We start from the raw sequence: 27077 nt of genomic DNA, 5'->3' as shown, positions 1-27077 counted from the left end.
ATGCTTTAACTATCTTAAAAATTATATAAAAATATTCAGATATTTCAATTACCTTTTTATTAATGATAGTAGCTATTATTAGATTAGATAATATATTTATGAAATTAGATAATATTTTTATTAAATATAGAATATTTTATTAATATTTTTAATTTAATAAACTGATATACTATTAGCTTTTTTAAATATTAATTTTCTCTTTTGAAAATAGTTTCTTTCTGACTATAATCAGGATAAAAAGAATAATCATATAAAATCCTGATATATAAATTATTTTTTTAAGTTTAAAATATAAATTTTCTCCAAATAAATAGAATAAAAAATAATTATTTTATATTCTAATATTATTATTTTAATATTACTAATCCTTATTGTTTTTCTTTCTTTCTTAATTAAGATATATTCAATAAAAATATTTAATAAATTATAGATATAACTATTAGAAATAATATTAAAAATCTATTAGAATAAATAAAATATTAATGAAATTTCTAAATTAAAAATTCATTTATTAATTATTGGCAAAATTTTTAATTAGTTAATTTATTATTCTAGATAAAAGATGTTTAGTAAGTTTGACCGTATTAATCAAATAAACATGTTGGTTTAAAACTATTTTAAAAGCTTTTTTTAAATAGTTTAAAGCTTTTCTTCAGATTTTTAATTAAAATCTTCAAAATTCTTATTAATATAAAAATAATTCTTAAAAGTATAAACTTTATTATTTTTACTTAAATTATATAGATAAAATTAATTTTTCTTTTTATAATTTTTTTATTAATTTATCTTGTTCGAAAAATTAATTTAAAATTATTAGATTAATTATAAAAGATAGTTTCGCTCATTCACTCTATTGATTGAATAGATTATTTAATTTAAAAATTTAAATAAATCTAATTATATATTTAATATATAATTCAAAAAAACTCTTTGAGTTTTTTCATTTTATAATCAATTAGTTGATTTAATCTCTTATATTACTATAAAATCTTTTATTATTTTCTAAGTTAATTTAAGAAGATTATATATTATTTAGATTAAACTAGATATTTTATTTAACTTTAATTTTACTTTTTTTAAATAGATTAATCTTTTTAATTTATATAATTTTTAATAAAACTTTTTATTTCTAATCAGAACTTAGTATATTTATTAATAATATGTTTATTTAAAACTAATTAATACAAAAATTCTAATTTTTAAAACTTTCCAAATTAAAGAAAGTTCTTTCTATTAAATGTAGTATATTAATTTAATTTATTTGATATAAAATCAATTAATTAGCTTAAAAAACTAATTATTAAACATTCTTTTTATTTTTTAATCTAGTTATAATAATTTTTATTTTATTTTCTGATATAGCAGACAGTTAGATTTACTAATATTTGATAAAAAATAATTTATTAATTAATTTAATTAATTAAAGATAATATAGCTCTTTTAAAATAAATAGATTTAATTAGCAGATCTAAATTTATAAATTTCTATATATTTTTATTAATAGTTAATAATTAGATCTGATTAATCTAATAATACTACTTAGATTAATTATTCAAAATAGAAAATGTTTTAGATTATTAATTTACAGTTAAATTTTAAATGAAGAAATTACAATAATAAATATATAAATAGATAAATAAAGCTTAGATATCAATGAATGATTAAAATAAAAATACAACCAGACTTATAACTGAAGAGAATTTTCAATATTTTTATTTTTATTTTAGTAAAATCTTAGTTTTTATTCAAATTTCATATAGGATTCTATATAAGTTTTAAATAAAAAATAAAATAAATCAAAAAATAAATAAAATTAATTTTTTAAATTAGTAACTGATTAACTGATTAAATTACTGAATTCAAACCATTTACTGAACTAATTGAAAAAAAATAATAATTTTTGATTTCTTATTTATAATTAAATAGCTATATTAATTTTCCGAGGTTTTCCGCAAATATCTAAAAATATATAAGTAAAAAAAATTAAGAAATCTCTATTGAATAAAAATAATAAAATAAATAGAATAAGATTATTTCAGACTGTGTTTTTATTAAAAGATTATTAGAATTCAAAAATTTATCCTATAAACTGGTTAATCTAAGGCAGTAAACTAATGAGTCTAAGATAGCAAACTGGCGAGTCTAAGGCTACCAACTGGCTATATGATTGATAATAATATAGCTAGATTTTTTTCAGCTGTTAAATTTTATCATTATTGTATAAATTCTGAAAAAACATAATAGTAGTTAGTAGACTTTAGTCTAATTTTTATTCCTTATTTTCAATATAAAATAGTTAGTATTAATTATAAGATATATCGGAATCTTTTTATTTTTAAAAATTTAACATAATAAAAAGAACTATTAAATTAGTTTTTTAAAATTCTTTCTTAACAGAAATTTTTTTAATAGTAAAAAATAGTATATAATTATATGAAAACTTTAGTCTGTCGGCGGCTTAAAATAGATTTAATTTTTTTAATTATTTATTAATTTTTAAAAAAATAAAAATATTTAAGCTAAAACTAATAATAAAACTATACTATTTATAAGATTCAAAAATAAATAAATTTATTAAATATAATCTTTATTGTATAGTAGAAGAATAAATAATTTTCAATAAATAAATAAATAAAAATTTTTAAAATCAAAAATTATCTAAACATTATATATAAAATTTTCATGTTAGATTTAAAATAGTTTTAATATAATAATAGTCTAATTTATAATAAGAATATTTATTATTATTATAATAAAAAATCTTTAAATATAAAGATTATTAATATATAGTAAATAGATTTATAAAATCATAATTAAATATAATAGATTATTTTTAATAATTATTATGTTAAGATTTATGCTGATTTTTTAGATATATAAGATTAAATTAACTAAAGATTTTTTAAAAATAATTATAAACTTTAGTATTATATTATAAACAGTAGTTATTTTAAAATCCAAAAAATAAAATAAATTATAATAATCTTTTCAAAATAAAATAGTAATTTTAAATATGTTTTAAAATTCCGACTGATATTATCTTTGAATATAAAAAATAAAATATTAAAATATATATAAACGTTTTATATTAAGTATTTAAATTTAAAAAAATATTATAGATCTATAGTTATTTTATTTTAAATAGTATAATTGTTTTAATTTACAAATATAATTAGATTTATTAAATAAATATTGACATAGAATTAGAATATTCAGAAATTATTTAAAATTTAATTTTTATTTTTAATATAAAATCAGATTTAAATATATAAAATCTTATTTGAACAGCTGATAGTATAGGACTTCCGAATAGTGTTAATAATATATTAATTAATATTAATATCTATTTTTTAAAGTTAGAAAATAAAATATTTAAAATTAGAACAGTTACTTTTAAACTTATTAAAATTAATTAAATATTTAAAAAAGATTAAAAATAAAAGATATAAAATTGACTTATATAATTATTTCTATTAAAATAGCTAATGATCTTTTTATAATAGATTTTAAAATCTAATTTAAAATATTTATTATAAAACTAGCTAGTTAAATAGCTTTAATAAACTTAATTTTAATTTATATTAATTTTTTAGTATTAATATTCCAACAGCAGTTATTTTTATAAATAATTTATATTAGTTTTTTTTAAATGTATTTAACTTAACATAATAATAGAATATTTATTATTATTATTATTATATATTAAATCTTGATATAAACTGCTTTTATATGTATAATATATTAAATAAAACTTTCTAATATTATTGAAAGTTATAGAATTACCAATATTTTATTAGACTACTATTTCTAAAATAAAAGCTATATAATATTAAAATATAGCTGGATTTATAAATATCAGTTATAAAATATTAGTTAATCAAAATAATAAAATTAACAAAATTATTTAAAATTATTTAATAACAATTTTTTTAATTTTTAATTAGCTGTTTAGTTAGACTATTTTTAGATTTATAGATAAGATATAGCTTAAAAAACTATAAATAAAATTAAAAATAAATAAAAGATTAAGAAGATTATATATAATAAAGCAGTTGGAAAGAGCAGTAGAATTATTAAAATATTTAAAATTATTTAGATTATTTAAATAAATTAAATAGATTGAATAAATAGAGTAGGCTGGGTAGACTAGGTCTATATGTGATATTTAGAGTATTCAGAATAAAATGTATTTTTAATATATCAAAAAATTAAATAGATCTTATTGAAAATTAAATCCATATTTATTAACTATACAAATCTATTAGAAATTGATTTTTTTCAACAGATCTATAATTTTGAAATTTAACTATGTATCAATTTCTGATATAATAAAAGAACTTGAATACAGTAAATAATATTTTATTATTTTCTGAATACATATATTAAGAGTAGTATTAAATATTCTAAACTCTATGTTTCAGCATAATACTTCAATTTAAATAATTATTTTGTAATCAAAACAACAAGAACTATATGAATTTAACATGTAATTTCTGATAATAATAAAATTATAATTTATTACATGGATTTCTATGGTAAGTAATAATATAGTAATATATTAATTACCGCTAAGAAATGAGAGCAGTTGAATAACTTTTATTACACAGCTCTGTAATAATCCTAATAACTTTTATGTAAGTGGTTGTTAGGCATTCTTAAGTACTTAATAAGAAGTTTCTAACAACCTATGAAGATGATGTGGAATTAATCTATGTTTTATGTAAATACATAAATAGCTTGGGAATCACATAATATTTCCAGGCGGTTAATGAATAAATTTGTGCCATACAATTGAAATAACAAGGTCGGCTTATCTGTAATCTGGTAAGTGCCAACTGACTCTGTATCAGGAAGTGTGGGGCGCACCTTCCTCCCTTCCATGTCGCGCGGAGCTTGCTGCTTTCGTGTCAACATTAAATCAACCACCATACGACGTGAGACAGAGATTCTCAAGTCATTTTGCCCAAGCTTTCTGTCCACAATTCATGGTTGCCTGGCAATTTTAAACCTGCGTTTTTCTCAGATATATCTGTTCTAACTAATCCTTCGTTTGGCTGGATTGAACCCCTTACCTACCTTTCACCATGAACATCTTCAGGTTGTCAGGTAAGTATCGAGCGCGCCCTCCAGGAGCATATCCCAATTTTAATTTGGTTGACCTAGCCGATTTCTCTCATCTCGCATCTATTTTCATTCTCTTGCAGAAGATGAAGTCATCGAGTGTAAGTCAGCAGCATGCATGGTCCCCCAATCGGGTAATTGATCGCGATAATAGAGCTGCTCGGGGCTATCATTTAAATCTCAGGTTCTATACCTAATGGTTTTCGTCACGCGATATCTTGGTGAGTCGTGCTGCCAACATGCAAACAATCTGCTCTAATATTGTGCTTTGACCGAAGACTTGTTTTGGGCTTTTACCGACTCCCTCTACAATACAACTTTCAAAATCTTGTTCATAGGCTCTTCCGCTTATATCATTTATCTTATGCTCACCGAGTACAAGCCCACGCATGATCCGAACCTCGATACCTTCAAGGTGCAATATCTTCTCTGCTTCAGTGCCCTTTTGGCTTTGTTGTTTCCCCACGACTACACTATCTCCGAGGTCAGTCTCCGAGCCCAGTATCTGAATCGTCCGCTCAGAACTTCGTGCAGATTCTTTGGACGTTTTCCATATGGTTGGAATCCGTCGCCATTCTTCCGCAGCTTTTCATGCTTCAGCGCACCGGAGAGGCAGACACCATAACGACACACTACCTTTTTGCGCTAGGCCTCTACCGCGCTCTTTACATCCCCAATTGGATCTACCGGTATTATGCTGAACGTCACTTTCACATCATTCCAGTCATTGCTGGCATCGTACAAACACTACTGTATTCTGATTTCTTCTATATATACTATACCAAGTGAGTTGCCCCAGCTTCTCGAGCTGGCTCTTAAGAGTACTGACTACTGTGCTAGGGTGATGAAGGGTAAAAAGTTCTCACTCCCGGTCTAGGCCATGTTCTAGCGTGGTATACTTTGACCCACAAACAACAAAGGGCTGCTCGATGTGCGGAGTTTCATTTGACTTTACTCTTACAAGGCACCACATCATCTATCAGCAGGGCAATGTTTGACGCTGTCTTTCCCTTTCCTCTCATTGTGCTTTTCAGCATCCTCTATCTCCCGATTCATCACGGAATATGTATTTGTCATTGCTTAATCTTGGTGGTCAATCTGTACTGTAGTTGGAAAATTCTTATTTTTAGAGGATGGCACTGATATGAGAATCTTTAAAACAAGGTCCTCTACTCAGTTCACAAACGAGTATAATCTCAACACATACTTCATGTTATAAACCCAATTCAAAGCAGGAGACTGGACAAACTGGACATAGATAATTGAAAACAAACCAGAGCATTTTCGCTCGGCGTGCCAATCCCTGGCAGTGTTTTAATCGTTAGCTGTGCCGAGATGCAAGGTAAACTAAGATCTCCTTGGAGATCCAGTGGATCTCAATAGCTTCTTCGACCAGATGATCCATGTGCTGGAGCATAGCTTATGCCATAACCTATTTGAGGTGGTGAGACCGACAAGTCACTTTGGAATGGCTCTGGAACTCCCGGGACAGACCCCGAAAGGTGGCTCATCGCTCCACCTCCGTATGAGCGTATATTAGTGGAAGACAGCGGCTGCCTCTCTTGTACGTTTCTTTGGTTGTCTAACCAATTACCATGATTGCGATGACTACTGAATTGACTAAACAAATCAGCCTGGGATCTGTCCAACGACAATTGTGCGTTCAAATTGGAGTCGCGCCTAGAAATTGGTGGCGATGGGAGTGCTGGCGAGCGCGACACTGTCTCTAGTCGCGGAGAGCTCCTTCTTGAACTAGGAGGCGTCAATCGGGAGCCCCCGCGACGCACTTGGCAAGTAGGACATATCTTGACAAAGCGTGAGATGAGCTCTTTCGGAACCCTTCAAGAATATGACGTAAATTCCTAAAAGTCAGACTGCGTACTAATGCATAAAGAGTATGGGTCGCAATGCACATGAGGAGAACGCAAGGACGACGTTGCAGGCTCTACCTTGCACGATACATATTTACTCACCACGAATAGATCTGTCGAACTTGAGCTGAGGTCTTGTCCCTTCCGCCATGTTGACATTGTTGATGTGCTCTTGTTAGAATCTTGAAGAGCTTCTCTCGAATGGCCACTGGTTTCCCTTCGTGGCAAATTAACCTTGTATACTGTGCTGGCATGTCTGGGTAAGCAATTTGGGGAACCTGTGATTTGGATATGAATACTGACATCTGATACTCCAGGACCAACAGCCTGAAGCTTGAACATCTTTTTCACCCAAAATCTAATGAAGGATAACCTCAGCAGATGCTAACATGGGAGATATGATATAAGATGAGGGTACAGCGCTGCTGTAACCTTTATCTCGACGGAAGGGTAGGATCTGGTCTTACCGAAATTGAGCTGATTCTATAGCTGTATCTTTAGGGTCTAACAGCACGATCTTGATATTTCGCGCTCTTTTAGCATGGATCAATGCCTTGTCTTGCTTCTTGACAGATAAGTCGTCGACGTAACTAGTAAGCGTCTTAATGAGTATAACTATGACTATTTAGACGTCTCGGGAAGATAATGACAACTATACCTTTTCATTAATTGGTCAAACTCCCTCACATTTGGAAAGCCTTCTAGTGGTGGTACAACTGGTTCTGAAAGCATGGTGTGCTCATTGCTGGAGTCCTGGGCCTCGATGTCCGCATCACCGAGCGCTTCGCGAAGGATGAAATAGCTGGGCGACTGAATATAGTGTGAATGGGAGAGATACTGCGTAGAATGCTGCTGCAGGGGCACATGGTCGGGCGTTAAAGGAATGGAATGCGCTGGGGAATGGTTGCTTGAGGAAAAATGATGCGTGGTTGTGGATAGGCTGGGGTGACTGTATGGTGAAGTAAAATGTGGTGTCAAAGGATGAAAAGGTGGTTGGCTGAAACTGAATGCCCCTGGCTCATTTACACTGAAGTCATTGTTGTCATTATGGCTGTACGGAAGAGGTGAGGCCGTTTGGTGGGTGAAATTGTAACCAACGTGATTCTCATTGCGTCTTGTATAGCCGCTCATGCTGTTCTGGAGCCTGCCGCAAGCAAGTTGGATCTCCAAAGAAAGCTAGTCCGAGTCAAGACAGCAAGTTGGGTGACACTAACAAAGAAAAACTGTCTTGACGAGCGTGGGCAGACAAGAAATGGGCGAAGGGGGAGGGTTTGGGTTGGAGCGACGAGGCAAGGAAAGCTCTTCGCAGAACACAAGCACGGAAAAAGGCGGGGGCACGACACCAGTATGGTACTGCACTCCTCAAAGAGTCTTGTTTAGCTTGCACGGAATCAGGGACAAAGCTTGAGCATTAATCCAGGATGGGAACCCAGCGCCAGTTAAATAGTTTGAAGGAAAAGCATGGAATCGATTGGGGGCTGATGAAGTAGTCTTCGATACAACAGCTTCCCAGTGCAACTCGGATATAAACTTCGAAAGTGCGATATGTATCCAAACAAGAGGAATTATTAGGCAGGGGTGTAATCAAGACCACCACCAACCTACCCGGGTGTGCAGGTACGCCCTCTCTGCGGTATGACCCTAGGCATCAGAGGAAGAGAGAGAGAGAGAGAGACATTTGCTTATTCTTGATCGCATGAATTGCTCCTGGCGGCCATGGACACCCTTACCGACAGAGAAGCATCACCAGTGAACAAGAACGAAGTGCACAACAGGAGGCAATAGTAGTCAGGGAGAATATTCGGGAAATCAGAAGACGACCTGTAGGGCATCAGCTCCTAGCTCAAGGACCGAATGCGGCAAAGACATGCAGTAAGACTCTTGATAGTCAGAGAGATCTGTGGTACTTACAGGGTTCAAGCATGGAAGTCCAATTACATGAAGGATTAGATTGGACATGACATGGGCAGAACCAGGGCAATGCATGGGTAACCAGCAGGGGAGGGGAGGATTGAGGTCACAGGAAGTTGTTGAGTATAGAAGTTAGAGATCAGGTTAGAAGGACACCTACCTACTTGCCTAGCCATGGCTGCTTGCTACCTTTAAGTAACCGGCCCTGAGCTTGTGAGTGGGTTGGAATGCCAGGTAGCTAGTAGCTGTGTAGGAGACGTAATTTAGGGGTTTATACCACGGTACTTGGCACGCGATGCCTACCGTACTGCGCAGCCTGCTGCAATTCATGATATCGATGTTTATTGCTATAGTCACTCGCTTTCTTCCTTTCTGTTCTCGCTCTCTTCCTTTTGTTTCCTATTTTTTTTCTTTTCTCATCCAATGCCAAATGTTGCAAGCTGTCGGGCGAGAATTCTCTCATCCTAGTCAGTTATTCTTCCTCCCTTACTTTGCCAGTACGAGGTCTAAGATCACGCCCGAGGTTGACCAAGGCAGGAGGGAGTTTATCTGACAGTTAGTGACTCTATCTCCAATAGCAAAGTACGAGAAGGTATCACCCCCGAATGAAAAAAGAGTACGAAGTAGTCGAGTATCCAATATCCTAGGCTTTGATCCTTGCAGGGTCAGTTGTATTTCCGCTCTCTATGCTCAGCGTCGGGCCTAAGACGCAGAGTACCATGTTGATAACCTTGTACTGCCCGAGCAAATAGGATGCGTAATGTTTCCATCTAGGCTCCGGGATATATCGTACTCCGTACTGTAGCCATGCTCTGGGTAACTCGATTTTTATAGGTTTCTTCCCTATGCTATCCCTGGCGCCTTAAGTACATGATGCCGAGGTGATCAGAGATTATGCAGGGTGGTTGGTAGCTTGGATCGAGAGGTAGCAGAGGCAATACGTCCCCCACTGGGAAGTGGTGCCTGATACACCTGATAGGGCTCTGTCGCCTTACGCTGGACAAAAGCTTTTCGCGTTACGTGTTCTTCGGATTCCAATGCCAACATCCCAATCCCTGCCATCAGGAGGCTCTTGTAGTTCTTCAGCTATATGCTATAACCGACTTGAAAATTTACTGTAGAGATCTACGAGAGTTCTTGCTCACGGCAGCACAGAAGCCATGGGATTTGGGTATTTTAGGCCATCAGAAGCTCCCAGATGAACTAGTCAATTTCCAAATAGCCACATTTAAGAGCCACGAGCCGTGATGGCCGAGAGCGAGATGAGACGATTCTTTTCATGCAGGTAGCCGGGCCACTGCATCGAACCTAGTGACTATAGGACTGGACCCATGAGCAGGGTTCCGCCTTATTTTGTTCTCCCGCCTTATCCCTCATAATCCTTCTGCTCTTCTCCGTGACCTTCCTCACTAATCAGGTCTCAGACCGTGTACCTGTTGTCCCTAGCCCCAGGGGCACAGTTCTGCTACTTAATTTGGGATTCAGGGTACTGCATCAGACAGTGTAGGATCCAGGTTATGATGAGGACTTGACTCGTTGTGCATGCAAAGCCCTAGGCTATTGGGGCTTGCTGGCAGTTCGTAGCCAATAGCCCTCAGATCGAGCCGCCACGCCACAATTGTCGTCCATCTTCCATGCTACCGGGAAGAGTTAAGTATATCTCCCGAGGACTGAGGGAGGCGTGGTCATCGTGGACAACAAACCGAGCAATGCCCTCTGATTTAAGCAAGTATACAGCATAATTGCTTACACCTATGATAATCTAGCTATCATTATCACAATGCAGTGAGTAATCGTGGCTGTGATGTGATCTAGCATTCGTAACTGTACTCTGTTGACCACAGCAACCCCTAATGATTCTTTACTTCTATCCGTGATCGGGTGTACAGCTACTTAAGCAGACATTGTAATATACAGTACACCATGGTATGTATTTTATGTGCTATCACGCCTTTCCATAGTGGAAAGATTAGAGAAGGGCAGCTGATACGAGGGAGTGCATGGCAGGGCGATCAGTGGTGGATTCTATACCTCTTGAACCTGGCAAACAAACCCATGCAGCTATCGGAGTGGCGGCCAAGGTGTTGGCTGCAATCAGGGCGAAGGCATAAGGTGATTGGTGAAAAGTGTATAACTACAGCGCAGACAGCATATGCAGCATATCATATATCGCTGCACAAGTATAATACCTACGATTACTCAAGCAGCGGGAGTAGATTTGTGTACTGTAGTTATGAGTGTTGAGTAACCCATTCTAAGCATCTGAGATGAACCGGTAGTTTTACAGGGCGGTCGAACCAATAGTTTACTTACGTCTTACCTGTGTTGGCCGACAGGCAGCCCGGCTTATGAATACAAGCTAGAATTGGCACGGGACATGTTAATTCTGCTCCTCGGTTCAGAGCCCTGTCGCATATAGGCAAACATCCTAGAGTGGTACAGTGTATACATAATCATGGATAGCAGTAGCATTCATCAACAAGAGCAATTATCCACCGCACTAGGGACCGCACGCCATCCAGGCGTGCCTAATGCTTACGGAGTGATCATAACTACCGTATTTGAATGACAGAAGAATGAAGTTGAAGTAGAACAAGATTAAGGGAGTGGTGCTTTGGCTCACAGGACATTGAGAAAGGTTGCTGCAGGGGCGTACCTACTCCTTAGAAAGCAATATGACCTAGCCCTGGGGCCCCGGGCCGTTTCCCTCCCCCCTCTCCCCCGGATTTAAGAGCCAGGTCTTCATTACGCCTTTGAAGATTTAGGTAGAATCCAGATAAGCCACTCAAAAACGTATGCTTATAGATCAATCATCGCAACATGATGTACGGTATTCCCTAACCACCGAAAGTCCCATGCTGATATATCCGACCTGACGTAACATTGTATGACCAACTGAGATTATGAAGACTTGCTTTATCAGCCGGTACTAAAGTTCCGCATTCCCTCAAGAGTGCGGAATGTCTCGGATTGATCAGATTTGTATGGATGATGGATGTCAACCTAGCTAGGTGAATGTAAGTACAGTATTCGTCAATCCATTAAGGACAAACAACCACACATTTTCTTCGTAACGTCGTATAAATGAACATGAATATGGCATCATGAAGCCTTATGCGACGGGCACGCTGTGGACGCAGATTTAGATCACATGGCAGCAGAATTGAGTCGCACCGCTGCAGATGTGGTATCTCGATCTACCAGCCTACCCTTAGCCGCAACCGCGGCAATAGCCTTTCATACATGGTGAACGTCCGGGGCATTGACAGTGCCGTTGAAGCGTACCAGATCTCGGATAGCCCATCTCCAGCCATCTCCGAGCTTTGCACAATCAAGTCTCGTCCATTTTTCCACCTTGCGCCTCCATTTCTCTTCCTCAGCGCGCTGTCTCCTGATGAACTCGGGCCCAACATCAAATTCCTCCGTTATGGGCCATTCGTCTGAGGAGTCGCCGTAGCTTCGGTCGTCTCCGCTTGCTGCAAGGCAAGGGTCCTCATGATTAGTTGATGATCGCCCACCTACCATGCCAGAGCCTTCTTTCAAGTCATCGAGACTAGCAAAGACATCATCTTCGTCCTGAATAGCTACCAACCCATCCCGCCCAGGCTGCGACGGCGCCAGTTTCAGCCAGCACATACGTCGCGGGTCAAATACCATCCCGCCAACAACCTGCACATTCTGCATGGCTCCGATATTTGTGATGAGAGCGGGTGTTGGCTTTGGAGATTTTGGTGCACTTGTCTCAAAGGCACGAACAGAGCTCTCATTCCCCTCCCAAGAGAAGGATTTCGGATTGTATCGCATACCATTGATCGCTGAAGTGTAAAATCATTAGCCACGGTTTTCTCACTTGCCGCGCGGGAAAGCCTGACTTACACTTGGCCTCCTGTACACCGGTGCCCAGTGGCTTAATTAGATGGGGCCTAGAAACATGCAGCGCAGTGGCCTTACCCTTCTTGCCTCTGCTGGCAACCGAGCTGGAAGGCATCCGGGAGATATTGGAGGTTCTTGCGTTCGAGCCAAGAGGAGCAAGTGGATGGCTCTCGCGAAGTTTGGAATTCGATGACAAAGAGGCTATGCGCTGTTCCCTTGCATTCCTTGATGCATTAGTGTCTCGTGCAAACCTGGGGGTATTATCGAAGTTGAGAGATGCGGCCAAGTTACTGGAGGTTGACCGGGAGATTGTTTCTGTTTTGGGAGAAACAGTCGGGCTGCGACCCAGCTTATTTGTGAATGATCGTGGGACACCCCGTCCGGAGGGATGTTTCACAAATCTACTTTCCGCAGAGGTAGATGTAGGCAAATCATCGAACAGAGCCAATTCCGATCCATCTCCAAAATTCCGCCGTCGAGTTGGCCGAGTGATTGTCCGTTTAGTAACAGTGGTCAAGGCCTCTGGACTAGATTCAGAATGACTCCTACTAAACATGTCATGACCATTTCGCGAGGATCGAGCGGCGTAGCTTGTAAGGAAGGAATCGTTCGAACTGTTAAGGTTATTTCGACGATTTTGACGGTGGTTTTTAAGGCTTGCATGGTGCGACTGCTTTTCTGACGCTCCAGCAGGGATGAAAGGCACTTGTGCTTTTCGCATGAGCCCTTTCACGTCGTGCCCCAAGCAATCTACTGGGGTTTTAGGACGGTACATAGATTTAGACATTGAACTTGACACATCAGAGTAGCTGGAAAAACATTGACCCAAGGGCGACGTGGCGCTGTGCTGTGCATCACGCATTGTTGGCATTGAACGCTTAGAGGCCAGACACCTGCCGAAAGGGACACCGTCGCTTGCAAAAGGTTCCTTGCTCATTCGACTTGTGTGCCGTCGATGAGACGTCGAAGATTGCTGAACAGAAGGGAGGCTGGACACAGAATATTGTGCTGAATGGTTCCCAACTAGGGTCTGTAATTCTCTGAACTGTGAAAGAGGCGCACCACTCTCCGAGACAGTCTCTAAATTTGTCGAGTGTGGGCGATCGGGACCGGATAGACGCGGAATCCGAGATTTAGGAGATATTGTCATGTTAGTGAACGTGAGAGTCGTTGTGGAGTGTCGCACAGGACTTCGAGAGTTTTCGGGTTTGCACTTAATGTTCGGGTTTATCGAGAGCCTTTGAGGATCAAATAGTCCGTCCTCGATCTCAAGTTCGGAAAAGAAATCGTCACTTCTGTTTGAAGCTTGACTGACACAAGGAGGCTTTGCGCAAGCCAGGTCCTGATCTACAGGCGCTCCCCTTTTTTTGAAATGGGATTCTAAGTCTAAAGGCTCTTCAGGAATAACGAGACCATCGAGGCCGTCGTCTTCACTTTCAGCCGTGAGACAGCTAGAAGCGCTTGGGCTCACAACGGACATAGATGACGGGTTCGATCGATGCTCCCTAGTGGCCCCACCAAACCGGACCCCAATACTGCCTTCGGACCAATCTAACTCGATTTCTTCTGTAGAAGGGCTCAAAGGCCCTGCACTGGCATTGCGAGGAGTAAGTCGCAACGGTAAATCACCGTTTGGTAATTCAAAGTCTTGCTCACAATCGTCCCCTGAACAGTGGTCCTTATGAAGCATGAAATTATTGACAAGCGAGGGCCTGTCTGGCGAACGAGGTCTCGCAACTTTGATTGTAGGGATATCATGAGCGTCGTCCGTATCGTCGTCCATTCGGGGGATTGCCGGGATTGACAAGGCCGGTTGTAGTCGCGTTGAGATGTCAGTATCCCATGTAGCTGATGCCGATGCTTTGATAGGACTTACTGCAGCGGAGCTGACTTGTCGTAGCGCCTCAGGAAAAGACGTATCCAAAGGCTCTCTCAACTGCAGTATTCCGTCGGGACCAGGAAAATCCACGTCATCAGCCCAATCGTCGACCGTGTTTGTGTTGGGTTTCCTCCGCCCAAGGCGTTTGATGGTACCACCAACAAGGGCTGATTTAGGGACATTTATGGGCAGAGGTATTCCGGCATGTTTGGCAGAAGCAATAGCCTCTTCAGTGATCATCTCATCGTTGTCCAGCAACTGAACTTGCCAGTCCTCATCGCCACCGCCGTTTGATTCCAAATCCGAGCGTGCAGAGCGACGAGAAGATATGGAGTCCCGATGCACTGAATGACGGACCGATGAGTTTGTCACAGAGGTCGCACTTGATGCCGCTCGCAGCTGGAATTCCTCATAGCATTGCAGGTCTTCATCGCCATCCCAACACTCGATCGATTCCTCGTCGCCACTTCGTAATTCGAGGGTCAAAGCAGCCATGTTCCGCGTAAAAGACCATCTGCAAAAGGTAACACAATGTCCAGGGTGTTTTTAAAGATTGATGACAGGCTCAGGGCACTCCAGCGCTGACACGAAATTGAAGAAACTGAGTCATCCCGCGCGGGAGAGGACCAGTCAATCGGCAGATGCTCCTATACGCAGCGTCAATAGCAGAAACAAAACACCCTTTAGCCCAGCCTGTGATTGCTCGTGTAGGTCAATGATGAAGTGGCATGGAAATGAGATGGAGGACAGGAGGGTTATAATCAAAACAGTGAGATATGCTTGGAGCTGATATTGACCATATGGAATTTGCAGTCTTAGCAGCCGTCAAGTTGACATGTTTGCACAAGTTTAAAAAGATAGGACTCTGTGGACAAGTCCAGTACACGAAATCCACGAGACCTTACGTAGCACTCCTAGCCGTGCAAGGTAGTAAGCGCGTGGTAGTGGTGGTGGTGGTGGTGGTGGTGGAGGCGACGGCGGCTGGACGGATTCCGCTTGGGTAATGTGCAGCACCTTATCTAGGTAAGGGTATAAAGAACTTGAAGGCTAGAAACCATGCACCCACCCACTGAGAACTATGCGCTAAATTATCCACGTGAAATAGGGGCAAGGCGGCAATCACAAATCAGATGTTAACAAGCATCGCTAATCTCCTTAGCATTTAGTCTGTTATATTCTGAAGATTTTCCGCCGGAGGCCCGTAAAGGGCGGTGGTAGCCATCAAGTTCATGACCAATTAAGTATGTATTGCTCGGTATGGTTTTAATAGCGCAGAGTGCGTAGAGTGAGTCAATTGCCAACCAAGCAAGCAAGTTACTTTTGGACGTCTTCTCACCCCTGTTGTTGATGGATGTTGAAGGATTTTAAGGGACGAAGTCGACCGGTATGAATAGATCTTTTGATGGCTACTACTGGGACTTGAATATACTCGGTTCGGTTCTTTACGATTGTTGTTTTTTGCCACTGCCATCGATCTATCGCCTCTATCTCAGCTCGCACCGCTTCCTATACAGGAATGATCTGAGGTTCTTTAGCAAATGATACTTACAGCTTGAGACAAAACCAGCAGATCTGAAATTACTAATTAGGGCTTCACTGACAATCGTATATGATCTTACTGAGTACCGTCAGTGGTAGGATTGCTAGTACGAGAACGATATACGGAGTAGTCTGTAAGTGTAGATAATAAGCGGTGAGCGGGTGGACCATGGCCCCCCTTACACAGTCTGTAGTGTTTTGATGGGATGCGGGAGTCTGTGCGGAGGGCGGCAGAGCGGCCGAAGAAAGCAGGCGGTAAGTTTGTAAACCGTACCAAATACATTTCCCCGCAAGGTATAACACCTAACGAAGTTTAACTAACGTAATCGTCAGCTGAGCGAGCCAGGCAAGCGAGCGAGCCAGCTGTAAACTCAGTATTAATTCTATACATAACAACTAATTTAAAAGTCGAATAGCTCGACTACTTCTTACTAAATTAGATTTATACTTAGTATATGATATAAAGACACTCTAGATAGTACTTTACTTTATAATATATAAATAGAAACTGATTATAGATAGAAATAATTTTATATAAAATACAGTTATATTTCATCTTTGTATATCTTGTATACTATAACTATTTAGAGCTTTGGATTATTGTTAGCTTCTTAGTAATACTTTCTTAGTATTTATATAGCTTATATTAAGTTTTTAATCTTATAACTACATAGATTGCTGAGATACTAAGATTTAAGAATTAGCTCTTCTTTTCAAAATACAGCTGGCTCGCTCGATTGCCTGGCTCGCTTGGCTGTGGTTGCAGATCAGCTGTGCTGCTTTTTCGGATCGCGTGGAACGAAAACTGCTTAATAAGCAGCTTAATTATATAACTTCCAAATAATCTGATTATCTATATAAACAGAAAATTTTATTTTATATTATCTTTTTTAATATATTTATATATTATATTTTCTATTATTAATTATTTTTTTTCTACATCCGCAACTATAGCTCAACTGAGCGAAAATATAAATATAACTATTTATTAAAAATCTTGTTTGTTATTTATTATTATTTTTATAATAAAAAATAATTTTAAAATAATTTTTAAATAAAAAATAATTTTAAAATAATTTTTTAAATAAAAAACTAATAAATTTTAAATAAAATAGTCCTAATATATATAATACTTATATAAAATCGAAGCCGGTTATTTTAAATTATTTAAATTTAATATTATAAATTTTTAATTACTTTCTAACTATTTAATAAATATTTATTAACTATTTAAAATATAAATAGTAAAATTCAGATTTATTACAGTAAGATCTACTATTATATAAATAAATACGGTAAATATAAAATAAATATTTTTTATTTATTTATATAATATTATATTAACTACTTTTTAACTATTTTAAAAGCAGTTTTTTAATATAAATAATCTATATTTATATATACAGTTTTATAATAATATAATTTTAAATAAAAATAATAAAGAAGACTGAGTTAGCTAGAATAAAATAAACTCAGCTGATAGTAAATATTTATTAATTATTTAATAAATATTTTAAAACTGCTTACTAATTATTTAATCTAATAAAAAAATCTTTTTGATAATAAAAAATTTAAATAATTTTATAATATTTTTAATAATTTTAAAATTATTAATTTTATTAATATTTCTGCTGCCAGCTCTGCTGCTGGCTTTTTTAATTAAAAAATGTAAAATAATTATATTTTTAATATTTTTGAATTTTTATTAAATAAAATTAATAAAATAAATATATTTAATTATTTAAAAAATATTTAAAAAAATATTTACTAACTACTTAGCTATATATTATTAATATATATAATATTATTTTTTACTTTAAAAACTTAATATTTTATAAGAATTATAATAATAAGTCTTATTATTATAATATTTAAAAATATATTAATTTTTTTTTAATTATTAAAAATCTGTATTTAATTACGGCTGGTGGTACAGCTGAAAAAATTAATAATAATATTAATATAATTTAATTATTTTAAAAATATTTAATAAATATTTTAAAATTATTTAAATTTATAAAAAAAATTAAATTTAAAATATATATTTAATTAATATAGAAATACTTCAGCAATTAAAAAACTACTTTTTTAAAATATTTAAAAAAAATAAATTTAAAATATATAAAAATTAAAAAAATATAGATTTTTATAAATTAATATCAGAGTACTGATATATATATTAAATCAGAATATATAAAAATAAAAAATATTATAAAAAATAAAATATATAATTTTTAAAAAATTAAAAATATTTAGAATTATTAAAAATCTAATATATATTAGACTAATACTTTTACTGTATTTTTTTATATAAAATTTATAAAAATATTCTGTAGTATAGAAGCTATAAAAATATATTAAAAATACTTATTAAATATTTTAAAATTATTTAGTAATTATTTAAATCAAATTTTTATAAACAGTAGTAGTATTTAAAAAGATTAAATTTATATTTTTTATTTTATAAAATCTTTTTATATATTTCTTCTTTTTATTTTTTAATCTCAGCTTTTTATTTATCAAGTTTAGTTTGAAGCTTTTTAAATTTTGAGCTTTTAATATTTTTATTTTAAATTTAAAAAATTAATTAAAGTAGTCTGACGCAGATCCCTCTAAAAAAATTAATTTAAATAGTTTATAAATATTTAAAAATTATTTAAAAAAATTAAACATATTATACTAAGTCTTATCTATCTGAAAGAATATCTGAAAAAATAATTATATTATTAATTTTTTAAAAATAAAAATTAAAAATTAAAAAAACTAAATTAATCAGATTTTTAACTTAATAATATAAAATAAATTTTTTTATATTTTTTTAAAAAATAGTTAGTTTATAAATATTTTCTAAATAGTTTATAAATATTTATTATTATCTAAATTTATTTAATATATATAATTAGCCTCAACAGTAAAAATATAATATAAATAAAAATAATTAAAATTAAAATAATTATTATATCAATTAATATTACTCCGATTAAGCTTTATAAAACTAAAATATAAATTATAAATTTAAACTTTTTTTAAATAATTTCTAAGTATTTAGAAACTGTTTAAAAAGTAGTTAAAAAGTATTTATTTTTTTACTGTTTCTATTAAAATTAAATATTTTTTTAATATATAAAACTTTTAATAAGATTGCTTAACTGCATTAGTATAATATTATAAATAATTATAAAAAATTAAAGAAATTCTAAAACAGACTTTAATTAAATCTATTTTAATAATTATATTTTTTAGTTAGTCCAGTTAATAACAGAATTGTTTTTATATTCTATAAATAATTAAATATTTAAAAAAATATTTAATTATAAAGACTTTCAGAAGAAGAATCCTTATTTCTTATTTTAATAATTTTTAATATTATATACTAAAAATAAATATAGTAAAAAATAATCAAATATTATAATTATCATATATAATTCTAATACTATAGATTAATCTTTAAAAAAATAATATTTAAATTCTAAATATTTAATAAATAATTAATAAGATTCTTACTACTATACTTTAATATCTATATTAAAAACTACTTTATAAAATCTACTATTATAAATAAAATAAAAAAGTAATAGACTTTTCTAGTAATTTTTTTCTAAAAAAAAAACTTATTTCAAAAGTAGATAATATCTATCAGTAATATTAAAAGTAGTAAAAATATAAAAAAAATTATTATATTAAAATATTTAATAAGTAGTTTTAAAATACTTAATAAATATTTACTTTTATTCTAATTTTTAAAAAAAATTATAAAAAAAATTTTATTTATATTATTTAATCTAAGCTGTTTATATAATATATTAATTTTAAATAATTTTAAATAAATAAGTAGTTGAAGCTGTTTTTTATAAATTTAAAAACTTATAACTTTATTTATTTTATAATATTAATTTTAAATATATAATTAAATATTAAAAATTAATAAATAAATAGTTAGTAACTGCTTAGTAAGTATTTATAAAATATTTATATAAGTAAAAAAATTAGTATTTAATAAAAAGATTAGTTTATTAACAATCTGTTTATTTAAATTCATTAAAAAATATTATTTTTAAATAATAAAACTAATTTTATTTTTATTAGAAAAGTTTAAATATAGTTTAATAAATATAAATATATTATATTAGCGGCAAAAATTCTTAAATTATAGATTTTAAAAAAATTAAATTATATAAATATTTAATAAATAGTTTAAAACTAGTTAAAAAATATTTAAAAAAATATTTATTTATTATTATATTTAAATTACAGATCTGCTGAATAAACTATTTTATTTTTTAAAAATTTTTTCTAATATTTTTATTAGCGGCGGTAGAAAATATTTATAAATATTATAAGAAATAAAAATAAAATAAAAATATAAATTTAAATTTTTAAAAATTAAAATAGAAAAGCCTGTATTATAAATAGTATAGATTAAATATTTTAAACTTTAAAAATATTATTTTTTATAAATAATATTTTAAAATTATTTAGAAACTACTTACTACAGTATTTCTACTGTAATAATAGTAATTTAAATATATCATAATTTTTTAAATAATATATTATTATTAATAAAAAGCTTTTTTAAAAAATAAAATTAAAAATTATATAATTTTAAATTATAATTTTTTAATATTTTTTTAAAAAGCCTCCAGTCTTATAAATACCGATTATATAAAATATATAATTTTTATATAAATGTTAAAATAGTTAGTAAGTATTTTGAAAGTAGTTTATAAATAATTAAAAATAATAAATACTGATTAAATAGAATATTTAAATATAGATTTATAAATTAAAAATTTTTATATAAAACTTTTAATTATAAAAAAATCTATATTTTATTTTATAGTAGCTAGAAAGTAGTTAATAAATATTTTAAAAATAATTAATAAATATTTTAAAATTATTTATGTATAAATATTCTGTTTAGTAGTATCCGTTTTTCAAAATCTTTATATTTTAATATATATTTTAAAAATACTTCTAAAAGTCTTTATTAATAAAAATATAATAATAGAATAAAAAAGACTGGCTTAAAAACTTATATTAAAAAAATATTAGAATATTTCTAAAACTATCTTTTAATTTAAATTAAAAAAAATAAAAAGAGTGTTTATTTTAAGCTATTTACTTAATACTTATTATATTATATTTACTAAACAGTTAGTAAATAGTTCTAAAATAGTTAATAAATAATTATATATTAATATTACTAATTAAAATACTAATTTTAATATTTAAAAATCTATATAGTAAAACTATATATATATATTTATATAGTATAGTTTTTAGATATTTAAAAAAATTATTAATATATTTTAAAAATAAATAGTTAAAGATAATATCTTTATCTAAATCAGAAAGATTAATAGTAACAGTTTTTAAATATAAATTAATTTTTGAGTATTTAATAACTATTTAAAAAATTATTTAAATTAAATATTCTTCTTCTGTAGAACTAAGTTTAATAATTTTATAAAAATCTATATTTAAAAAATACTTAGTAGATATTTATAAAGTACTTAGTAAGTATTTAAAATAAAGTATATAATAAACTTAAAGAAATATAAGAAAAAGTTGAATTTTAATAATAAAAAACTGTAATTTATAGAATTATATAGAATATTTCTATTTATATAAAAGGCTTGGCATCACATACTGTAGGAACGTTCCACGTGTACGCAAAAAAAAGTTCATATGAACTGTGTTCACCGCTCGGCTGACGATTATGTTAACTAGTTAGTCTATGTAATCTGTAAGCAAGTCGGCCATGTAAGCCAGTCGGCGACCCATGTATTATATACAATAGCCGATTTTAATCTTTGAATATCTCAACAACCTCAGGATATATACCTTAGAAAATTGGTGATATATAATCTCAGAGTTTATTTAATTTAATAAATTAGTTTTTTCTTTATTCAGATCTATTATTTATCAGTAGTGATTTTCTAATACAGTGTATAATTTATGTAAGATCTGTAAATAGTGTATGACTAAACAGATAAAGATTAATAAAATTTTATACTGTATATACATAAGATTATATATATATATAGCTTTTGATCTTCAATCTAAACAGATTTAATAGAAAATGGTAAAGCTAATGTGATTTGAAAATCAGCTATTTTATATGTAATCCATAGGTGGCTTACATGGCCGACTCGCTTACTGATTACGTTACGGAACATGACTAAGTGAAATACATCAAATCACTGGGAGCCTAGTCTGACGGAGTCAAGAGTGTTGCCTACAATGCTTAGTAAGTCAACTTAGCTAACTAACTATCGCTCCTCATGATTCAAGTCAGGATGTATCAAAAGGTGCCCAGCAAAGACCCGTCGAATGGACTGAAGATATCTTATCCTATATTTCACCGGCAAGTAGCAAGCTGTGTCTTGTAATTCTCCCTCTGGACCTCCAATCTGTAGACCAATATGTCTATCAATAACAGTAACCAACCCCCGCGGATTCTGCGTTTTCCGAGATCCGATGAACCCAAAGCGTGCGTACTGCTGCACGTTACCCGTCGTGGTCCTTCCGCACTAGATTTGGATCTTGTTGGGACAGAAGGAGAGTGCCCGTTCAGTGGGGCAGGTATGTTGAGTGCTATCCTCCAAGTGAAGGGAAACCTGCCTCTTCTATCAGTCGCATCGTATGCTAATGCTATTCGCTGATAGTACGGCAGTCTCACCTCAACTTGTATCGCTCAAAGAATTATCAAGGTACCGAGGACGACTGGACTCGAATCATTCTCCATGTGCTTGGACAAGCAGAACAATGTGGGAAGGAACAGGATTTATTTGCAGGGCTAGAAGCGTTAGCCATCATAAGTGGCTCCTCCGAAATCCAGGATAAAGAGATAAAAATCGTGATACGGAAAAGAGTACAAACAATAACTGTATGTTCAAGTCTAATGCCGCCTCCACCAAGTCGCCCTACTGACATTACCAAGCAAAAATTCGGGACTTTAGTGTTGAAGCAAAACGACGAACAGGCCATCCACCTCTATGACTGGACTTCTACATCGGCAGAGAGAGCTGAATTCCTCGAAAGACGTTGTTCAATCCTCCTGGATCGCTACCGCGCTGCTGAACAGACCATCAAAGGTCTCGATGCCCAGCTTAACGAGCTCATGGGCGTCAAGACTCGGCACGAAGAACAGCTAATGAACAACTTAATGCAGCTTCTCAATGAGAAAAAGTTGAAAATCCGCAACCAACAGCGCGTAATAGCCACCACGGAGGTTGCTCCGGAGGAAGGTAGGTGCTAACCGCGATATGCTACGTATTTCTAAGCTGACAAAACCAATAGAGTTCCGAACTCAAGAAACACAACGGGGCGGATCTAGACAAACTACTGCTGCTAAGAGGCGAGCGAATGGTTCAGCTTCGACACCGTCTTATGAGGTGTTGGGGAGTGGTACCGGCTTCGAAGATTCGGAAGATGACCGGGATAAGCGCCACGATAGCTCTAAAGCGGTGTCAGGCACAGACTCAGGCACAGACAATGAGCCACCCTTGATGCAGCGGCCTTCAGGGGGAGAATATGAGTCCACTACTGACGAAGACATGCGACCTTTGCCAAGTCCTGATCTTCGGATAAGCAATTCTGGTCCACATCAAACTCATTCGCAGTCCATAAGCAAGAAACAATTAAGTCCACAGCGACGAGAGCCTCCCTTTCCGAGGACGAGGGGAAATGCGACAGCTACTGTACGAATAGATCGACATGAAAACAAAGAAGCCAAGGACAGCATGGGGGAAACGGATGATGATGAATTATGATATTAACCTAACAGCCAAAGCTCCAGACCATTTTAGGCAATACAAAGGTGGTTCTTGATTGGTACTTGCTTTTTGCAATATCCTTTAGAGGGAATCCAAGCGTAGCAGATCTTAACTAATTATTGTGCAATGTAGACACTCACATTTGACAGACAGTACCCCAGCATTGCGATAGGAATATCGGGCTTGCCGTACCTCCAGCTATCATTCAGATTTTCTTATGTACAACTTGACCACTGCTGGTGTGGTTTGAGACTTATCTTGGCGTTATTGGGAGCTTTAAGACAACGCGAAGCGAAAGCACAGTACTCTACTATAATAACATTGGACTAGGGCAAAAGCAGTAAGGAAAAAAGTTGTTTAGGTGTTAAAACGACAACGCCTAGACCACCAGACAATAAGTAGAAATCGGAGTAATAGTGAGAAACCTGACATCTAGCCATACAAAGCCTTCGGGGACATCTCCCCAGCAGCCATGAAGTTTGTCTCCGGATTTCCGGTAGCCTTAGCGGCAGAGCAGCGAGCCATAGTCGGGGAACTGAGATAGAGTTAGACCACAAACAGCAATTTACCTCAGGCAATAAGCACCAGGGTGTGGGGGCATGTTAAGCACGTACCTCCGGGAAATTGAGTCTGTAAAATAGAAATCATTGATGACTTTCTTGAAAGGCGTATTAGTGGATTGAGTGCCCTTGTTCTGATCAACTAGTTGGACCTTGCTCAATGAGCTCAACGATGTTGGTTCAACCACGTCATATCGGCGCATGACAGGGCTGATCTCTTCCATACGGTCGCGCAGGGCCTCAATGTCATCGTAAGGAAGAGGTATGTTAAGGAATTCACTGGCAGCACGTATGATCTTCCAGTCATCGCGGGCAGTCCCAGGCAGAGAAGTTGCAGCTCGAGTAACTTGGACACGACCCTCTGTGTTGATGTAGGTCCCTGACTTCTCAGTGTACGCTGCGCCGGGCAGAACAACATCCGCGAGCTGAGCGCCCCGATCACCATGATGCCCTTGGTAAATGACAAAGGCGTCACTAGGGATTTCGCTCTGGGCGACTTCATCAGCACCAAGAAGCCAAACCATCTTCGGCTTGCTCTGGGTAATTTCTAGAGATGGCGTAGTGAAGCCCACTTCATAGGCAGCTGCACGGGATGCTGCGCGTTGAAGAACGTTGTATCCTTGCCATTCCGAAGTAATGAAATTGTTGGCGTGTTTCTCTACAAAATTGCCGATGGACTCGAAAATCACTTTGGCATCCGGGTGTTCGGCCGCAGCACTGCCAACGATGATCATAGGTCTTTTGGCCATAGAAAGCTTCTCTCCGAACTTTCCAGAAAGAGCAGCTTTCAAAGCGGAAACGTCTGCCCCAAGGTGCTCGAATTCGAAAGTACTTTCGAATTCCTCGCCAACAAGCCCAATTTCAAGATCTGAGCGAAGATATTGCTTGCGAATACGCGCATTAAGAACGGAAGCTTCATGGCGAGGGTTCGTAGCGACCAGAAGGATTGCATCGGCCTCCTCAATTCCATAGATCTTGGAGTTGAAAAGATAGTTGGAGCGAACATCAACACCGTGCGCAACCGGGGAACTGCCACCAGGCTGATCTAGTGCAAGGTTGTCGGACCCAAGCTTATTGGCCAGATCCTTCATGGCCACTAATGTTTCGGCATCGACAAGATGCCCGGCAACGGCCTTGAACTCATTCTCCGTCACATGAAGTCGCTGGTGGGCTGATGAAATCTCGGACAAAGCTTGCTCCCAAGTCGCGGGAACAAATTTCCCTTCCCGACGAATCAAGGGCGTTGTGAGTCTTTGGGTCTTGAGGCCATCACAAGCAAACCGAGATTTGTCGTTGATCCATTCCTCGTTGATATCATCGTTCAGCCTCGGAAGTATCCGCATCACTTCCATGCCTCTGGTGTCTATTCTTATGTTCGACCCCAGAGCGTCATGCACGTCAATAGACTCAGTGTGCTTCAATTCCCAGGGGCGAGCACGAAAAGCGTAAGGCTTGGATGTAAGAGCTCCAACTGGACAAAGATCGATGATATTGCCAGAAAGCTCGGAGTCGAGGTTCTTCTCCAAGTATGTACCGATTTGCATGTCGTTTCCTCTGCCGGTGGTGCCGAGTTCGGGGGCTCCGGCAACATCATTCATAAATCGAACACAACGCGTACAGTGGATACAGCGATTCATAGAGGTTTTAACAAGAGGCCCAATATTCTTGTCTTCGACAGCACGCTTGCCTCCGACCTCGTGGAAACGTCCACGGTCAGCACCATACCGCATAGATTGGTCCTGGAGATCACACTCTCCACCTTGATCGCAAATAGGGCAATCCAGGGGATGATTGGCAAGAAGAAACTCCATCACTCCTTCCCTAGCTTTATGCACCAGTGGCGAATTGGTTTTGACGTTCATGCCAGGCTGCACAGGCCAAGCACATGATGCCACAGGCTTAGGGGCCCGTTCGACTTCGACGAGACACATACGGCCTGTGAGAAAATCAATATTTGTATCGAAACAGAAAATTATCCAAGCTCAGACACATACAGTTACCTGCAATCAAAAGCTTCCTGGAATGGTATTAGCAAAGCGTGTCATTCTGTTAGGAAAGACGTTACAATGATGGCAGCTTACTCGTGGTAACAATATCTATTTAGGTCGGTCAATTTGCGTTCACCATGTCTTCATTGAGTACTTCTTACCTGGGTACTGTCGCACCTGCCTTTTCACAAGCTTGGATAAGAGCCGAGCCAGCTGTTCAAGTCATGTAAGAAGGGAGTTCAGAGATTGCACAAGGGAGACTGAGTCACCTTCTACCGAAACCTTCTTTCCATCTGAAGGGATGCGTTAGTGGAGGCATTGAAGTGGCTTCAATATCGCAGAGACTGACCGATAGTGAGTTCCACCTCGGCAGAGCGAGGGAATGTCGTTGCGAAGGTCCTGAGATGGTTGACCTTTGGGACCCGGATGAGCCGGGCGGCCGCACGATATAGCTGCGGCCGCATAATGTGAGGAGAGTCAAATGTTATAAGGGTGAACAAGAGCGGCATCCACCTGGAGAGTAGGTAGTAACAGGGTGGCAGGATAGGTCCTTCGTT

General features: G+C 34.9%; 5 protein-coding genes across 5 annotated transcripts; 2 read left to right on the top strand and 3 right to left on the bottom strand.

The window, feature by feature from the left end:
• Positions 1 to 5084: 5084 nt before the first annotated feature.
• ASPACDRAFT_55238 (uncharacterized protein) lies at positions 5085 to 5998 on the top strand (the record flags this gene model as incomplete). Its single annotated transcript, XM_020202971.1, has 6 exons — positions 5085 to 5106; positions 5164 to 5222; positions 5276 to 5342; positions 5400 to 5605; positions 5656 to 5906; positions 5962 to 5998. The coding sequence occupies 6 exons, from the start codon at positions 5085 to 5087 to the stop codon at positions 5996 to 5998; spliced, it is 642 nt and encodes a 213-aa protein (XP_020051909.1).
• Positions 5999 to 6497: 499 nt separating this feature from the next.
• On the bottom strand, positions 6498 to 8123 carry ASPACDRAFT_36098 (uncharacterized protein; the record flags this gene model as incomplete). Its single annotated transcript, XM_020200175.1, has 5 exons — positions 6498 to 6960; positions 7054 to 7234; positions 7292 to 7350; positions 7460 to 7582; positions 7651 to 8123. The coding sequence occupies 5 exons, from the start codon at positions 8121 to 8123 to the stop codon at positions 6498 to 6500; spliced, it is 1299 nt and encodes a 432-aa protein (XP_020051908.1).
• A 4017-nt stretch (positions 8124 to 12140) lies between these two features.
• ASPACDRAFT_36149 (putative cytokinesis regulator (Byr4)) lies at positions 12141 to 15150 on the bottom strand (the record flags this gene model as incomplete). The annotated part of the gene is made up of 2 exons (XM_020200182.1): positions 12141 to 12718; positions 12780 to 15150. The coding sequence occupies 2 exons, from the start codon at positions 15148 to 15150 to the stop codon at positions 12141 to 12143; spliced, it is 2949 nt and encodes a 982-aa protein (XP_020051907.1).
• Positions 15151 to 22530: 7380 nt separating this feature from the next.
• Positions 22531 to 24032, top strand: ASPACDRAFT_127120 (uncharacterized protein). Its single transcript, XM_020196999.1, has 4 exons — positions 22531 to 22779; positions 22863 to 23083; positions 23138 to 23444; positions 23497 to 24032. Exons 1-4 carry the CDS (start codon positions 22620 to 22622, stop codon positions 23967 to 23969), a joined length of 1161 nt encoding a protein of 386 aa, XP_020051906.1. The 5' UTR covers positions 22531 to 22619; the 3' UTR covers positions 23970 to 24032.
• Positions 24033 to 24120: 88 nt separating this feature from the next.
• Positions 24121 to 27064, bottom strand: ASPACDRAFT_82040 (putative NADH-ubiquinone oxidoreductase, subunit G). The gene is made up of 7 exons (XM_020206016.1): positions 26870 to 27064; positions 26790 to 26813; positions 26682 to 26733; positions 26614 to 26628; positions 26527 to 26549; positions 24587 to 26468; positions 24121 to 24507 (listed from the first exon to the last, which is right to left on the bottom strand). The coding sequence occupies exons 1-7, from the start codon at positions 26982 to 26984 to the stop codon at positions 24405 to 24407; spliced, it is 2214 nt and encodes a 737-aa protein (XP_020051905.1). The 5' UTR covers positions 26985 to 27064; the 3' UTR covers positions 24121 to 24404.
• Positions 27065 to 27077: the final 13 nt, after the last annotated feature.

Source organism: Aspergillus aculeatus, assembly GCF_001890905.1.
Source record: "Aspergillus aculeatus ATCC 16872 unplaced genomic scaffold ASPACscaffold_20, whole genome shotgun sequence".
Taxonomy (NCBI): Eukaryota; Fungi; Ascomycota; class Eurotiomycetes; order Eurotiales; family Aspergillaceae; genus Aspergillus; species Aspergillus aculeatus.
The sequence above is the reverse complement of the archived record's forward strand: the minus strand, read 5'-3'. Positions and strand labels throughout refer to the sequence as shown.

Bases quoted from the DNA above. Each gene is read 5' to 3' on its own strand.
- ASPACDRAFT_127120 (XM_020196999.1), top strand. From the start codon at position 22,620: ATGTCTATCAATAACAGTAACCAACCCCCGCGGATTCTGCGTTTTCCG. The intron at 23,084-23,137 runs GTATGTTCAAGT...GACATTACCAAG, and splicing joins AAAGAGTACAAACAATAACT to CAAAAATTCGGGACTTTAGT. The intron at 23,445-23,496 runs GTAGGTGCTAAC...CAAAACCAATAG, and splicing joins GGAGGTTGCTCCGGAGGAAG to AGTTCCGAACTCAAGAAACA.
- ASPACDRAFT_82040 (XM_020206016.1), bottom strand. From the start codon at position 26,984: ATGCGGCCGCAGCTATATCGTGCGGCCGCCCGGCTCATCCGGGTCCCA. The intron at 26,814-26,869 runs GTCAGTCTCTGC...GCATCCCTTCAG, and splicing joins CGAGGTGGAACTCACTATCG to ATGGAAAGAAGGTTTCGGTA. The intron at 26,734-26,789 runs GTGACTCAGTCT...TGACTTGAACAG, and splicing joins AAAGAAGGTTTCGGTAGAAG to CTGGCTCGGCTCTTATCCAA.